The sequence below is a fragment of the Somniosus microcephalus genome, chromosome 8 (assembly GCF_052327205.1).
Source record: "Somniosus microcephalus isolate GS21.2 chromosome 8, FLI_Smic_1.0, whole genome shotgun sequence".
Taxonomy (NCBI): Eukaryota; Metazoa; Chordata; class Chondrichthyes; order Squaliformes; family Somniosidae; genus Somniosus; species Somniosus microcephalus.
In genome coordinates this window covers 34,622,138-34,638,575 of record NC_140994.1, presented here as the reverse complement: position 1 = coordinate 34,638,575, position 16,438 = coordinate 34,622,138, and the positions used below count along the sequence as shown (strand labels likewise).

Sequence of the window (16,438 nt, the reverse complement as noted above, 5' to 3'; positions counted from 1 at the left end):
GACCTCAAGTCAGCGTACCACCAGCTCCCTATCAGACCAGAGGACCGCCCGTACACCGCCTTCGAGGCGAACGGACGCCTCTACCAATTCCTCAGAGTCCCCTTTGGGGTGACGAATGGGGTCTCGGTCTTCCAGAGGGAGATGGACCACATGGTCGATGACTACCACTTGCAGGCAGCCTTCCCCTACCTCGACAACGTCACCATCTGCGGTCACAACCAGCAGGATCACGACTCGAACCTCGAGAGGTTCCTGAAAACCGCACAAAAACTCAACCTCACCTACAACGAGGACAAGTGCGTTTACAACACCACGCGCCTCTGCATACTAGGCAGCGTGGTGGAGAATGGGGAAATCGGACCAGACCCCGACCGATTGCGCCCCCTACGGGAGCTGCCCCTGCCCAACACTCCCAAAGCCCTGAAAAGGTGCCTGGGGTTATTTTCTTATTATTCCCAATGGGTCCCCAACTACTCCGACAAAGCCCGCCCCCTCTTGAAAGCATCCTCTTTTCCGTTCTCTGCTGAGGCCTATGCCACCTTCAAAAGCATTAAGCAGGATATTGAGCGGGCCACGCTACAGGCAGTGGACGAGAACACTCCCTTTCAAGTGGAAAGTGATGCGTCTGACTTTGCCTTGGCGGCCACCCTCAACCAGGCGGGGCAGCCCGTAGCTTTCTTCTCGAGGACCCTCCAAGGGCCTGAGATCAGACACTCCTCCGTAGAAAAGGAGGCCCAAGCCATCGTGGAGGCAGTGCGCCACTGGCGCCACTACCTAGCCGGCAAACACTTCACCCTACTTACCGACCAGCGGTCGGTAGCGTTTATGTTCAATAATAAACAGAGGGGGAAGATTAAAAATGATAAGATTCTTAGGTGGCGGATCGAGCTCTCCACCTTCGATTATGATATCATTTACCGGCCAGGGGCCCTTAACGAATCCCTCGACGCCCTCTCACGAGGGATGTGTGCCAGCGCCACCGGGGATCGGCTACAGACCCTCCACAATGACCTCTGCCACCCAGGGGTCACGCGGCTGTTCCACTTCATAAAGTCCCGCAACTTACCCTACTCGATTGAGGAAGTTCGGTCCCTGACCAGGAACTGTCGCACTTGCGCTGAGTGCAAGCCTCGGTTCTACCGCCCAGATAGAGCCCACTTAATCAAAGCTACACGGCCCTTTGAGCGGCTCAGCTTAGATTTCAAGGGCCCCCTCCCGTCCGTCGACCGCAATGTTTACTTCCTGAACATTGTGGACGAATACCCTCGTTTCCCATTCGCCTTCCCCTGCCCAGACATGACCAGCGCCACGGTCATTAAATGCCTCAACAGCCTGTTCTGCCTGTTCGGTATGCCAAGCTACATCCATACGGATAGGGGGGCGTCCTTCATGAGTGAAGAGCTACGCCAGTACATGCTGTCCAGGGGGATCGCCACGAGCCGTACCACCAGCTACAACCCCCGGGGTAACGGTCAAGTGGAGCGAGAGAATGGGACAGTATGGAAAGCAGTCACTCTAGCTCTAAGGACCAAAGGCCTCCCTATCTCCCGCTGGCAGGAAGTCCTCCCAGATGTGCTCCATTCGATACGGTCGCTATTGTGTACTGCCACTAATGCCACGCCTCACGAGCGAATGTTTGTCTTTCCCCGGAAATCCACCTCAGGCGTATCCATGCCGTCATGGCTCTCCACCCCAGGTCCGGTATTCGTGCAAAGGCATGTGAGGGGCCACAAGACGGACCCTCTCGTGGAGTCAGTGCACCTACTCCACGCCAACCCCCAATACGCGTATGTCCGGCACGCCGACGGAAGGGAGGACACCGTGTCCATAAAAGACGTCGCCCCAGCCGGTAACGACAACAACCACGACAACAGCAGCAACAACGACCACAGCAACTCTTACCCACCCACTACTCTTTCATCACCCCCGGAAGAACATCGACCAACGGTACCCCCACCAACTACCCCTTCAACAACCCTGGCGGCACCCCCGGCAGAGACCCAGGAGGCCACCGGGGACACCCAGCCGACACCCGCGGCACCACAACAGCCACATCGGTCGCAGAGGACTATCAAACCCCCGAACAGACTAAATCTATAGAAGGGGTGAATGTGATGAAATATTCCATTCATCACTCATTAGTATTTCTCTGCCTGTGACTGTTGTTGGTTTCAGTTTCATTTCCATTGTATTGTACTGTGTGTAGGGCTCCGCCCATACCTGGCTCCTATGTAAGCTGGCCCAGCCTGCAGCACATCCAGTACGGCAGACCTCTGGATGGAAGATACATTCTCCTCTGTGTGTTACCTTCTAAGTCAATAAAAGCCTTGTTTTGTTTCGCTAACATCGAGTCTCGGATTTATTGAGGCACATCACCATGAAAATAATAAATATCAAACAGACAGATTTGTAAGTGACTGGTTGTCTACATTTTTACTTTTGTAAACAGGTAGGAGATCATTGAACATGTCCACTTAGCAACATTAGTCATTCTAACTTTCATAATTACATGTAATGCTAATTATTATAAATTTCTAGTAAATATATTCTTTCTTTCTAAACCTTTAATCTTCAGGACAATGATGATTGCATCATTATTAGTAATTTGATTTGTAAGTACTACTAAAGTTGTTCTTTTGGTAATCTGGTGGTCTGTTTTTAGCATATTTGTGCCACGCTTCTTGTTGTCGTCTTTGTGAGTGCCTTGTGCCAATCAGAAGGTTTTGTCTTCCACTGTATTCTTCTCAAGGCTGCATCCAAGGGGCCTTGCACGTTTATTTTCTGGAAGATCTGACACAGAATTCCCTGGTAACTGTGTTGCTGCTATCTCGGCTTCGTCCTCCTCATAGTTCTACATGCGATGGTACAGTTTAAAACGGGCTCACATTAGGTTCGAACTTTAACAAGGCATTACAGGATAAGAACAGAAGACGGCCAAATAATGACCTGCAAACTATGCACCCAAGTGTGGCATAAACATCAACGCTACATTATTCATACATATAGGGCTGGAGTGGCTAGAAATTTTGGAGGTGGAGCAGGACTTCCAGCTGCCAAATTATACCAACGCTGACCCCACTGTAAATCACCGTGTCGGGTAATTGAAATGAGAGGCATGTAGGTTGTGCAAATTGAGCCTGCAATGTCATAGTTAGGCCTGGGGGAGGCGGTAGAAAGCAAGTGGGGAGGCAAGAGAAACATCCCCAATGCCCCCAAATGGTTAAAACACCGGGGGCAGGAAATCAGTATGGGAGATGTGGAGACCTGTTGCAGCACAAAGATATAAAACCTACTTATAATTAAAGGAGCAATAGCAGCAGTGGAGGAAGGAAGAAAGCTAAAGTTCTGTGATGGCAGGGAGACTCAAGAAAAGAGCCTTGGACTTTAGGGAGCATGATTTGAATGTTCTCCTAACAGAAAAATGGAATAGGAGGGAAAGGCTATTTGGAATTGGGTGCAGGTGCATGTAATGTGCTCTTTGTGGAGAGAAGTGCTTGTGGCAGTGCATGCTTGACCCCCAGGATGCCTTTGCAGTGGAAAAAGAAGTTTAATGCTCTCACCAGAGCAGCCAAGATAAACTGCCTGCCTCCCCTGACACTTCCCTGCATATAGGGCACTCCTTCATTCATTACCCTCACAGTATTCTAGGAATGCAAACTGAACTACTGACCCCTTCTCCCATCACTACTTCACCCACTACCTACACATTCGCTAAATCTCAGAGTGCCATGCATGAGCCTCCTTAACAGCTGCCATTTGTTGCTAACAGCTTCTGATATAGCTTTATGTGTTGAACTGTTACTTACATAGAAACATAGAAACATAGAATATAGGAGCAGGAGTAGGCCATTCGGCCCTTCGAGCCTGCTCCGCCATTCAACGAGATCATGGCTGATCATGCAAACCTTAGCACCCGGTCCCTACACCGACAGCCATCCCACCCAAGCCCTATCCCCGTAACCCCACGTATTTAATCCCCCCTAACACTAAGGGTCAATTTTAATCATGGCCAATCAACCTAACCCGCACATCTTTGGACTGTGGGAGGAAACCGGAGCACCCGGAGAAAACCCACGCAAACACGGGGAGAATGTGCAAACTCCACACAGTCACCCGAGGCCGGATTTGAACCCGGGTCCCTGGTACAGTAGACTGTGCCCAGCCTTCACTGCTATAATCATGTCTTCTCTTTTATAGGAAAATGTGGCCCCTAAAACTCACAAATCTAAGATACCAAGTACTGGCCCCTCGACACAAAACCCTTGACCCACATGAGGAGATCCTGGGAAGCTATGCTGCTGTACCTATTGTAGATGGAGAACTCTGGACCGCCATCTGCATAATGGTTTGGCAGCACAACACACGAGCAAGCAACATGCTCGGCCAACTTCAGAAGTTTCAGAAGAACTTTCGCAATAACCGTCTAATATAACATCTCTTCATTTTCTTTTCCTCCAGATAAATCAAAGCACGTTGTCAACGAGTAGGAGGAAGAAAGAAGCCAGCACCCTTCTACCTCTGCTCTACTAATCAGATCCTCATCCATGGAGTCATTCACCCTTTCTTGCCCACCAGCCCAGAGAAATCCCCCCAGAGAGATCTACATAGTAGTGATGAGTGTATTTCAATGAGTGAGTCACAAAAGAGTCAGAGGTGAAAGTTGGAAAAACAAAGACACTGGAAACACTCAGCAGGTCAGGCAGCGTCTGTGGGAAGAACAGGGTGGCTGAGATTTTGCAGGGGGAGGGGTTGGGGGGAAAAAATGTTTTTTTTTTTGACAGCGAGTTGGGACCCTGCTGTCAACCTGCCGCAACGCACCTTTCCCAATGTTGGGTCTGTCAGCGCTGAGCAGACCCATGGCAGAGGCGGGTGACCCAATTAAACTAATTAGCATCTAGTTGACAGATCATTAATGGGCCTTTTTTTAAACTTACCTTTTGACTTTAACTGCATGATCACAAGCACCACACTGTTCGGGGACCACGGCTGTGAACCTGAGGCGGGAGTTCTGCGGCCATTGCTCCAGCTGATTACTTGACAGCTTCAAATATACAGTAAAAGCTCCCACCTGACACATCATCACTTTACTCAGCCACAAGCTATTTCTCAGTCCATTTCCAGCACAGATTCTGCAGGCTTTCCACTTTCCACTCTCCACACAAATGAGATAGGCTCAACTGATTACACAAGGTTGGCTAATTTGAATATCTCTGGTGCTCTTGGTGTGACGATGAAGACACATTGAAAGCACCAGGGGTGGTGAACACTGAACCATGAGAGGCTGTGGGCTGCAGGCTGCCTTGGTTTGCTGGATAAGGAGGAGGTGGCAGTGGGGATCGAAGGGAGATGGGGAGAAGGTAAGAAAGGAAGGTGTAAAAGGGATTTGAGGAGGAGGTGCTTTAGCTGCCCGATCTTATTGACACTAAAAGGAAGGCTCCTTCAAAACAGAAATACATTTCCCTGTTTTGAAGGAGCCTTCCTTTTAGTGTCAATAAGATCTGGCAGCTAAAGCACATCCAAGGTTAGGCCTGGGGGAGGCGGTAGAAAACAAGTGGGGAAGCAAGAGAAACATCCCCAATGCTCCCAAATGGTTAAAACACCGGGGGCAGGAAATCAGTATGGGAGATGTGGAGACCTGTTGCAGCACAAAGATATAAAACCTACTTATAATTAAAGGAGCAATAGCAGCAGTGGAGGAAATCTTCCTGTTTGAATAATTACTGCACTGATGAGCCTTGCAGACTGTTGGGGTGCAGCAACCTTCACACCCTTTACACTAGCCAGCCTCACTGGCTGCAGTGGGCCCATTGTGCATGTTAAAAGCCTCAGGTGTCTGCGCCCGATTACACAGGCAGTGGTTTTTCGATGCACTTCAGCCCATTGGTCGCCCACCATTAGAATAGCAGCCCCTACATTGCAGTGGAGAGTCCCTGGCACTTCAGTTTCCTACATTACAACAGTGACTACACTTCAAAAGTACTTAATTGGCTATAAAGCGCTTTGGGATGTTCGGAGGTCATGAAAGACAAGTCAATGCAAGTCTTTCTTTCTTTGAGAATACAACCATATATTGCTGTTCATGAGGGAAGACTGTCATTATGCATTTTTACTAAAAAACTTTAATTCAAAATGTGTTGCAACTACTCTGTACCATGTCAGATGTAGTTGACCTCCAATTAGTCCATTCCTACCTCCGTTGAGTTGTTAAAATCTTCTTCTATTTTGAAATCGAATCTTGGTAAAGGCTTGCTGAATCCCTCTTTGTCTTTTAGCCAGAATGTTGCTTGATTTCCCTTTCCCTTGTGAAAAATACAAGTGGGTCATATTTTCAATGGTAGACTTGGAATATTTCTAATTTTTTTTATTTATGAAGTAAATTACATTTTTCTTATAACAAGAGTTAGATGTACCAAATAGTATGGGTGAAGTCGTTTTTCTTAAAACAAAACAATATGGGCCATATTTTGCGACCCCTACGATTGTGTACGAGCATGCGCTGAAACCCGGCACTTGCGATCTGTCAAGAATCTTCTTGACAGACCCGCCGCATCCCCAGGAAAAGGGCCTCTGCGGGTGGAGGGTTGCGCTATTTGCCCAACTTCCGCCCGCTGAAAGGCCGTGAAATTCTTACACCTGGTAAAAGCCGATGTAAGGCCTACTTTTACCAGCATAAGAGTTTAAAAAAATAGAAAAATAAAATGTTATCACTCATTTATACATTAAAATCCCTGCCCACTAAGGTAAGTTTATTTTTAGCCCCGTTAAAACATAAAACTCTTTTCCAAAAAAATAAATTTTTGTTTAAAATATTTAATTAAATGCCATTTTAATTAAGTTTATATCTATAGGCCTAGAAATTCAGTTGCTTGCGCCACCAGTTTGCGCCCAAAGAGGCCACTCAGAGGCTTTAGCGCCACTGGCCACAACCACCGCGATATTTAGCGGGGCGCTAATGGCGGCGTTAGCCTGTAGCGCTGCGCCGCCACCGATGATGTCATCGGTGTGCGCAGCGCCCCGCTACCGCCCCGAGCGCCATATTAGGTCGCGCCCGCCTCTTCCACGCCGGCCGCAAATAGCGATTGGTACACAGGGGCCTACCTGTGGCGGTAGTGGGGCGAGTTAAGGTGGAGGTGCAGCCGGCCGCTTTTTCGGCGGCCGCCTGCCCGCACCTCCGTCCCCGGCCTCCTACACCCACCCCCCCCCGCGGCATTGCCGGCTGTTTCCCGAGAGCCCGGCACTTCTCCTTGGTGCCGGGCTCATTTGCCGGCACTCGCGAGCGGGGATCGTGCTGTTGCAGGCACCTCCCCCTTAACAGTGGGAGGAAGGCCTGCAGTACCGCAGCCTGCCGTGCCGCAGCGGGTGGCGCTGCGGCACTTTGCGCGCCGATATTCAGTTTCAGCGCCCCAAGCGGGGCGCCGAAAGCCTTGTTTAGCGGCCAGCTTCCATTTGGGGCGCTGAAACTGAATATCCCGATGGCGCAAGTGGCTCCGCGCGCAGCGGTAATTCCGGCGCCCAGGCGAGCTTGGTGCCCCAAACTGAATTTTTAGCCCATAATGTTTAAAAAAAAATTAATTTCATGTGTTTGTGTATTTTTTAAGTGATCCCTGACATGAATCTTGTCATTCATGTGGAAATGACTTATGAAATAATACTGGGCGGCCTGCTGGTGGCGCTGTCCAGGGAGAGTACGGGCCCAGCTTGCTCAGGACATTCTTTAACAGGAACTAGTGAAGGACACAACTAGATCTCCATGTTGTGAAACAGTTGATTAAAGCCTTGTTTAATACTCAGACCAAGTGCCTAGTAGTTTTCTTACGTCAATCCCCATTCATACTTATGGGAGTTCCGTACGTACTGAACTGTCAAAAGTATGAATGGAGATTTCCTTCTTTCATTGGTTGGGCCAGCCCACGTGATCCCGGGGCACTTGCGAACCGCCTGCGCCCCTGGGATACGTGGGCCTCTACACATTTCTACCAGGATTGGCCCAGGATCGCAAGCCTCCATATCTCCCGGACCACCAGGTAAATGCGTAGAAAATTTGATGATCGGAGGCATCCGTCCGCGGGAAGCCTCCGATCGTAAATTCAGGCCCTAAATCTTTCCCTTGAATGCGTAACATCCACATTTTAAATTATTGAAGCAAAACAGAACAGTGAGATTTTCTTCTTCTTTGTGCCTGGAGAGCGCTTAGATTCCAGACGCTGACAGGAGGGAAAGGGTAGTGGAGGCCTGGTACATTAGGTACATATTCCCACTATGCAGCCCTGGTATTTCCTGGGGATCCCCGATTGGAAAAAACTGGGCTTGTACCCACAATAGACATTGTGTATAAAATGAGGCGAGAAGAAGCGTTCCCCAGCCTCCTACCTCATTTTCCAATAGGCTCCCAAGAGTAGGGGCACCCCCAAAGGCAGGTGGTGGGGCCTGGATCAGGAATCTTCTTAGACTGGAGGATCAGGGAGGTCGGCGGGACTTGTGACCAGCCCGAAGGTGGAAGTAGGATGCAGGTAAGGTTATTTCCATATCTCTTCATGTCCTTCCAGGAGGACCATCAAGTCCTAGTGCAAGGAGTGCAAGCAAGTCCCTGCTTCCGCCTCCCATTCTCAGCGCAAGGCCCTACCATGCTAATAGTCTGGGCCAGGAAATTTGGCACAACACCCTTCAGATATTTGACACCCTGTAGGGAATGGCAGAGAAAAATTGGTTCTCATATGTTTTGGAGAAAATATCAAAATGGTCACATGATTATTTGGGGTATTGTAATGAAGTTGAGTGCAATTGTGCAGGTTTCGTGGAAGGGGACCGACATAAAAATCTGTAAACAGAGTCTACATGCACTCCAAATTGACAAATGGCAAACTCCTTAACTACAGCTCATTTGTTCAACTTAAATTCTACCAACAACAATATGGAAACTAAAATGTAGATGCTATTCATGAATTTTGTTTCAGGAAGGAAGGGAACATCAGAGAGAGATAGAATCCACCAAGGCCCAAGTTTGATTATTTCAGTCCGTATTAAAGGCTACCTAAACCCCAAATTTATTTCAATCACTTCAGCACGAGATGTGAGTTACAGATCAGTTGTACGGCAGGTTCTGTGTCAATGTGACATAGATTTCATGTTACGTTAACACAAAGACTTCTGTTTGAAGTCACCAATCTTGGCAAATAGTGACAGACTGCTTTGAGGGCCTAGTTTCTTCACATTGGCTGCAGTATAACTACAAATGATGCAATACCATCTTTGAAAAACTTTACTTTTACATTTGAAAAAGAGCCAGTGGACCACTTGTAGGTTTTTAAATATTAGTAAAGAACCAACAGGACACTTGGCATTTTATGAACAGTAAAATGTTACCAACATTGAGAGTGGAGCTCTATAGATGCACTTAATAAAACCCAAGTACAGAGCGGTGTGGAAATGGCAGCATAATTCACTGCTGATGCATATTTCTTTAATGCAAAATGCCAGATGTATTAAAAAAAGTTTTTTTTTTTTTTTTTACTGTTTCTAGTAGAAAAGTAACCAAACTTAAAAGTAGATGTTAATTCTTGATTACAATTTGACTTCCTACCTTCACTTTAATTGTTCCTCTTTCCACGAGTTCGTATCCTCCCAATGCCCTCAGTACTTCAGCGGTGCTCTGTGATATGTGTATTTTCAAGGCTGAACACCAAAAGAAGCTCAAATAACAGAGTGCATCGCTTAAGTAGACAAATTATATTCTACAGTTCTTGGTGAGCATTGAAATAAATGACAACTATACTGCCCCAATCCATCTGTTAGTGTGTCACTGAGCCAGTTAATAGGTGGTAAATATAGTGCATGGTATGGTGCTATTTACGTGGATCAGTAATCAAAAAGGCAAATGGAATGTTGGCCTTTATTTCAAGAGGGTTGGAGTATAAAAGCAGGAAAGTCCTGCTACAATTGTACAGGGTATTGGTGAGACCACACCTTGAGTACTGCGTACAGTTTTGGTCTCCTTATTTAAAGGAAGGATATACTTGCATTGGAGGCAGTTCAGAGGCGATTCACTAGGTTAATTCCAGAGATGAGGGGGTTGACTTATGAGGAAAGGTTGAGCAGGCTGGGCCTATACTCATTGGAATTTAGAAGAATGAGAGGTGATCTTATTGAAACATATAAAGATACTGAGGGGGCTCGACAGGGTAGATGCAGAGAGGATGTTTCCCCTCATGGGGAAATCTAGAACTCGGGGGCACAGTTTCAGAATAAAGGGTCGCCCTTTTAGAACTGAGATGAGGAGGAACTTCTTCTCTCAGAGGGTCGTAAATCTGTGGAATTCTCTGCCCCAGAGAGCTGTGGAGGCTGGGTCATTAAATACATTTAAGGTGGAGATAGACACATTTTTGCAAGATAAGGGAGTGAAGGGTTATGGAGAGGGGCTGGGAAGTGGCTTTGAGCCCAAGATCAGCCATGATCTTATTGAATGGCGGAGCAGGCTCGAGGGGCCAAGTGGCCTATTCCTGCTCCTATTTCTTATGTTGTACAAGGTATTGGTGAGACCGCACCTGGAATACTGCGTACAGTTTTGGTGTCCATACTTAAGGACATACTTGCTCTCGAGTCAGTACAAAGAAGGTTCACTCGGTTAATCCCGGGGATGAGGGGATGGACACATGAGGAGAGGTTGAGTAGATTGGGACTCTACTCATTGGAGTTCAGAAGAATGAGAGGCAATCTTATTGAAACATATAAGATTGTGAAGGGGTTGGATCGGGTGGATGCGGGGAGGATGTTCCCGATGATGGGTGAAACTAGAACTAGGGGGCATAGTCTTAGAATAAGGGGCTGCTCTTTCAAAACTGAGATGAGGAGGAACTACTTCACTCAGAGGGTGGTAGGTCCATGGAATATGCTGCCCCAAAAAGCTGTAGAAGCTACATCATTACATAAATTTAAAACAGAAATAGACAGTTTCCTAGAAGTAAAGGGAATTAAGGGTTACGGGGAGCGGGCAGGAATTTGGACATGAGTCTAGGTTCGGATCGGTCATGGCCCTGTGGGTAGCGGAGCGGGCCCAGGGGCCGTGTAGCCTGATCCTGCTCCTATTTCGTGTGTCTAATTCTGTTAGATTCAGGAGATGGTTCTGTGATAGTAGATTGGCGGTTAGGATCAGATCAGCCATGATCTTATTGAATGGCGGAGCAGGCTCGAGGGGCCGATTGGCCTACTCCTGCTCCTATTTCTTATGTTCTTATGTTTGAACCCTGATCTGTACTGAGTTAGCTAATTTCACACTATCCAGTGATTCATGTTGGAAAGTGCTTGTGTGTGGATTTTTTTTGATTACAGTTCCGTGAAGCACGGTGGGACATTTTTCTACATTAGAGCCTCCATATAAATGTAAGTTGCTGTTGATGATACCAAGGACCTGCAGAGATTCACCTCAGAAAGAAATTTCTCATAAGATATGTTTGAGGCACAATTATAATGTGCCTTTCCCTGCCTTACACCCACTGGTACTTTCTTACTATAATTAATGAACGGCAGAACTATTCCCTTTGGTGAGAAGGCATTTCCTCCCACATCACACCGAAAATTTGCACTTCACAAAAAATGTAAATGCAAGACATTTCCGTGATTTCAGCCAATGGCTAAAAGTTGATTTCTTTTACACATGTGTATCTAAAATAAAACTCAAATGTTATAGCGTTCCATATAGTCACTGAGCAAATCCTTTCCCAAATATTCACAATATCAAGGCGGGAGGTACAGAATCTACCGCAGTTGTGCTGCATGGAGCATTCAACAACAACAACTTGTATTTATATAGCACCTTTAACGTAGTAAAACGTCCCAAGGTACTGCACAGGAGTATTGTAAGACAAAAAATTTGACACCGAGCCACATAAGGATAAATTAGGGCAGATGACCAAAAGCTTGGTCAAAGAGGTAGGTATTAAGGAGCGTCTTAAAGGAGGAAAGAGGGTGGACCGGTTTAGGCAGGGAATTCCAGAGCTTAGGGTCTAGGCAACAGAAGGCACGGCCACCAATGGTTGAGCGATTATAATCAGGGATGCTCAAGAGGGCAGAATGAGAGGAGCGCAGATATCTCTGGGGGTTGTGGGGCTGAAGGAGATTACACAGAGATAGAAAGGGGCGAGGCCATGGAGGGATTTGAAAGCAAGGATGAAAATTTTGAAATCGAGGCGTTGCTTAACCAGGAGCCAATGTAGGTCAGCACAGGGGTGATGGGCGAACAGGACTTGGTGCGAGTTAGGACACGGGCAGCCGAGTTTTGGATGACCTCAAGTTTACGTAGGGTAGAATGTGGGAGGCCAGCCAGGAGTGCACTGGAATAGTCAAGCCTAGAGGTAACAAAAGCATGGGTGAGGGTTTCAGCAGCGGATGAGCTGAGGCAGGGGCGGAGACGGGCGATGGTACGGAGGTGGAAATAGGCAGTCTTTGTTATTCAACACTTGAATTTGTGTACAGAATTATACTGTCCTGCTCACTCTGTCAGGGAAGCTGGGTTCTGCGATGAGTTACTTTATTTATTTACTTTAACAAAACTATGAAGAAAAAGACTGCATACTTACGTAAACCGTTGCTCTCCATCCTTGATGCTACGTTGACAGTATCTCCAAACAGACAGTATCTGGGCATAGTTGTTCCAACTACACCTGCAACTACTGGACCTGCAAAAGTAATTTCACACTGGATTTAAGGGCGAAATATTCACTTCACAGCTCTGTAATCAATACCCTTCAAATCCACCTGCCAATAATCTGATGCGGTTTCCCTGATTCTCATAATTTGCAGCAATTAGAAATCTCTGCCAAAAAGTCAGCTCCCAAAAATTTGCTCGGGAATAAGTCATTGTGTAACGTAGGAAAATAGAAAGTAAAACCCCTCTGTGGAAACTTTGAAGAATTATGTGGCCATATTCACTATTTTATGTAAGAGTGGAGTATAATATCACCAATCACATGAAGAATAATAGGACTGTAATACATATCCATCTATCACCCAAAGGATTTCTTTTTTCTTTCATTCGTACTTGAGGGCCACTTTTTGTTAAGACACTCCAAAGTAGTTCTTTAACTAAAGTTAGACTTTTGGTTAAGCTGTGTGTTATGATCCAAGTGCTCTCAAAACTTTCCCTCATGGCTCGCGCAAAGAATAATTTCCTTAGGAATGACCACACTTCCTATAAGCTACAGAAGGGTAGATGAAAGCTGCATGTTATAAATCCTACTTGTGCCCTAGTGTTTGTGTAAATCTCTTTAACTGAGAACGGTGCCTAATTTTGTAAATAAATTGGATCAGTGGTTTTAGCATGTTGATTTACTGTTGACCGCTCCTATCCGAAGCGAGTGTGGGAGCTTAGTCGTAATTGGGACAATTGTTAATCATCAGCTGCAGAAACTCTGTTAGGACAGAAAGCGAAAAGATGCAGAATTCCGATTGTGAGGGAACTGTCAGCAGGCCCCCTGCAATGTGCTTGATTTGCTTTTATTTCACACCTCACTCGGAGGGATTAGCTTCTTATTGTATTTTCATGGGTTCGAGTTTAAGCAAACTGTCATTGAGCCGTTGAATGAGAAAATGGTGCAGAAGAGTCTGAAACTGGAACATCTGGGGGTTCATGTTAACCACCCCCCACCCCCACACTGCAGGAATGGTGCGTAGCAGGGGTTAAAATTGTGCGAGTCCACTTACCGGCCCAAGGCCGCACCATTCCCACCCGGCAACATTTTATCTACAATGACTATAAAATCGGTCAAGGCTCCCGCTGCAGGCAGGTAGGCAGGACCTCATTTAAATCTATAAATCATGGCCCAGTGACATCACAGGGCCGGCAACTCCATTTTAACTCATGGATTCAGAAGACCCGCACGGAGCCAACCCCGACTGCTCTACCTTGGCAAGAGTCCACGGAGTGGCTGGAAAAGTTAACTTTTAGGTTGAATCCTTGTGGGCCAGGAGGAGCAGGAGTGTTTGGGTCTTCTCCCGCGTTGCCGCTCTCTCCCCGGCATCAGCTCTGCAACCCTCCCCCCTCCGCCGCCCCCCCTCCCCCAAGCACTTACCTTATACCAGGGACCACTCCCTCGGGTTCCCAGCGGCCTCCGGCTGCCGCCCCAATTCCCACTCCCGCCCAACGGCCCGGACGTCATTCCGGCCGGCTTTGGGTGAGCAACTCATTTAACAAATTTAAATGAGATTAAGCCGTTAAAATCAGCTTCACTTCCTTCACGACTTCCGGGTGCGCCGCTTCGGGCCTCCCCCCACACTCTGCCGATATTGCACCTATTCTGGGCCCGAGCCATTGTTTCAGTTTTGATGTTTTTGACATGTAAGAGTTCAAGGGAAATGAAAAGGCTACAGTGTAGGAGTCTACATACTCCTAGCAAAAAATACTGAACTCGGAGAGGTTCAACAGAAAAGGTTTAATTGTTGAGGCCACATGTTGAACACAAAATGGCGTCAGAGACTACACCAGGTCTCACTGCTTTTCATCAGTCCACAGCTTCGACTGCTCCTCCCCCGCTCTGGGCTTAACTATGTTGCAGATCGAGTTTCTTAAAGGTGTGATCCTTCTTAAAGGCATGACGCCTGATTTATAGTCTACGGACCGAAAAGCGGATTGTGTCCTTTCTGTGATCGGTACGCCACACAGCTCCCCCCAGAATCCACTAGTAGGGAGTGTACGAACCGGCATGGTGGCTTGATCGCACGGCCGGAACGGCTCTTGGCGGTTGGTGTCGGGAGCGGGGCGGTCGGACGAGTCGGGCTCTTAGGCGGTCTGCCCCGCGGTGGGGGTTGGCCCACTTGAACGGGTTCGTCGGGCTCTAGGTGCGCCAGCTTGAGCCGGTCGACCGACACCTTGTCAGTTCTGCCGCCCACTTCGAGGAGGAAGAACTTGTTCCCCCTCTGGAGTACCTTGTAGGGTCCGTCGTATGGGGGCCAGAGAGGTCCTCGGTGGGCGTCATGGCGCCGAAAACAAATTTGGCCATGTGCAGGCTAGGTGGTACGCAGGTTGCTGGTTTGCCGTGCCGGCCGGTGGGTACCGGAGCGAACTGTTGTGCTCGGTTGGCGAAAGCGCGGCGTTGCTGGTCAGCCAACCAGGGGGTCGTGGCGGTGGGCAGGAACTCTCCGGGTACGCGCAGCGGCTGGCCGTACACGAGTTCCGCGGCCGAGGCTCGCAGGTCTTCCTTGACCGCGGAGCGTAGGCCAAGTAGCACCCACGGGAGGCGGTCGATCCAAGCCTCGTCCTCAAGGCTGGCGCGGAGGGACGCCTTCATGGACCTGTGGAATCGCTCGCACAGTCCGTTGGCTTGGGGGTGGTAAGCCATGGTGCAGTGAACGGCCACCCCGAGGTTTCGGGCGATGGCGACCCACAGATCAGAGGTGAACTGCGGGCCTCTATCCGACGTCATATTGGAGGGGACGCCGAACCGAGCAACCCAGGTACCAATGAACGCCCTCGCGATGTCGGCGGTGGTGGTGGACGTCAGTGGAATGGCCTCGGGCCAGCGGGTGGTACGGTCCACGATTGTCAGCAGGTGCGTGTGACCTTGTGATGGCGGCAGGGGGCCGACGAGGTCGATGTGGACGTGGTCAAACCTTCTTTCTGGCATGGTGAACTCGTCGAGTGGGGCTTTGACGTGCTGGTGGATTTTGGCACGCTGGCAAGCTATGCAGGATCTGGACCAGACGCGCACATCTTTGCGCAGGCCACGCCAGACAAATCGGTTGGCCACCAGTCTAATGGACGCGCGGGTGCCGGGGTGCGAGAGGCCGTGGACGATGTTGAACACCCGTTTTCGCCAGGACGCCGGGACTACAGGGCGGGGTTGCGCCAAGGAGGTGTCGCATTTGACTGTAACGGCGGACGGGCCGCAGGCGACGTCGGTCAGTCGCAGCCCTGGGAGGGTTGTGGGCGCGGAGAGCAGATCAGGGTCGGTGCGTTGCTCCGCTGCCAGTTGAACATAGTCCACTGCCAGGTGGGCGCCGTGGACGGCGGGGCGGGATAGGCAGTCGGCCACCATGTTGTCTCGACCGGAGACGTGCCGGATGTCCGTGGTGAATTCAGACACCGTGGCGAGCTGGCGTTGTTGCCTGGCTGACCACGGGTCCGCAGATTTCGCCATCGCGAATGTCAGGGGATTGTGGTCAACAAACGCGGTGAAGGGGCGGCCCTCCAGAAGAAATCTAAAATGGCGGACTGCCAGGTACAGTGCGAGGAGCTCGCGGTCAAAGGCGCTGTATTTGGCCTCCGGGGGGCGCAGTTGGCGGCTGAAAAAGGCCAGCGGTTGCCAGGCCCTGTCGACCCACTGTTCGTACACGGCGCCGACCGCGTGGTCGGAGGCGTCCGTGGTGAGGGCCACCCTGGCGGTGGGCTGTGGGTGAGCGAGCATGGTGGCGTCGGCGAGCACCTTTTTGGTCGAGTCGAAAGCGGTCA

The 16,438-nt window shown here is 49.0% G+C and overlaps 1 protein-coding gene across 1 annotated transcript in view; it reads right to left on the bottom strand.

Moving 5' to 3' along the window:
• Positions 1-2,346: 2,346 nt before the first annotated feature.
• LOC147113439 (guanylate cyclase 2G-like) overlaps positions 2,347-16,438 on the bottom strand; it is a 47,747-nt gene continuing 33,655 nt past the window's right edge. Inside the window, exons 7-10 of the mRNA XM_085996126.1 lie at positions 12,573-12,671; positions 9,581-9,672; positions 6,192-6,299; positions 2,347-2,851 (exon numbers count right to left, since the gene is read on the bottom strand). Coding sequence (XP_085852252.1) covers positions 2,714-2,851; positions 6,192-6,299; positions 9,581-9,672; positions 12,573-12,671 — 437 coding nt within the window. The 3' untranslated portion in view covers positions 2,347-2,713. The remainder of the gene's footprint in view (positions 2,852-6,191; positions 6,300-9,580; positions 9,673-12,572; positions 12,672-16,438) is intronic.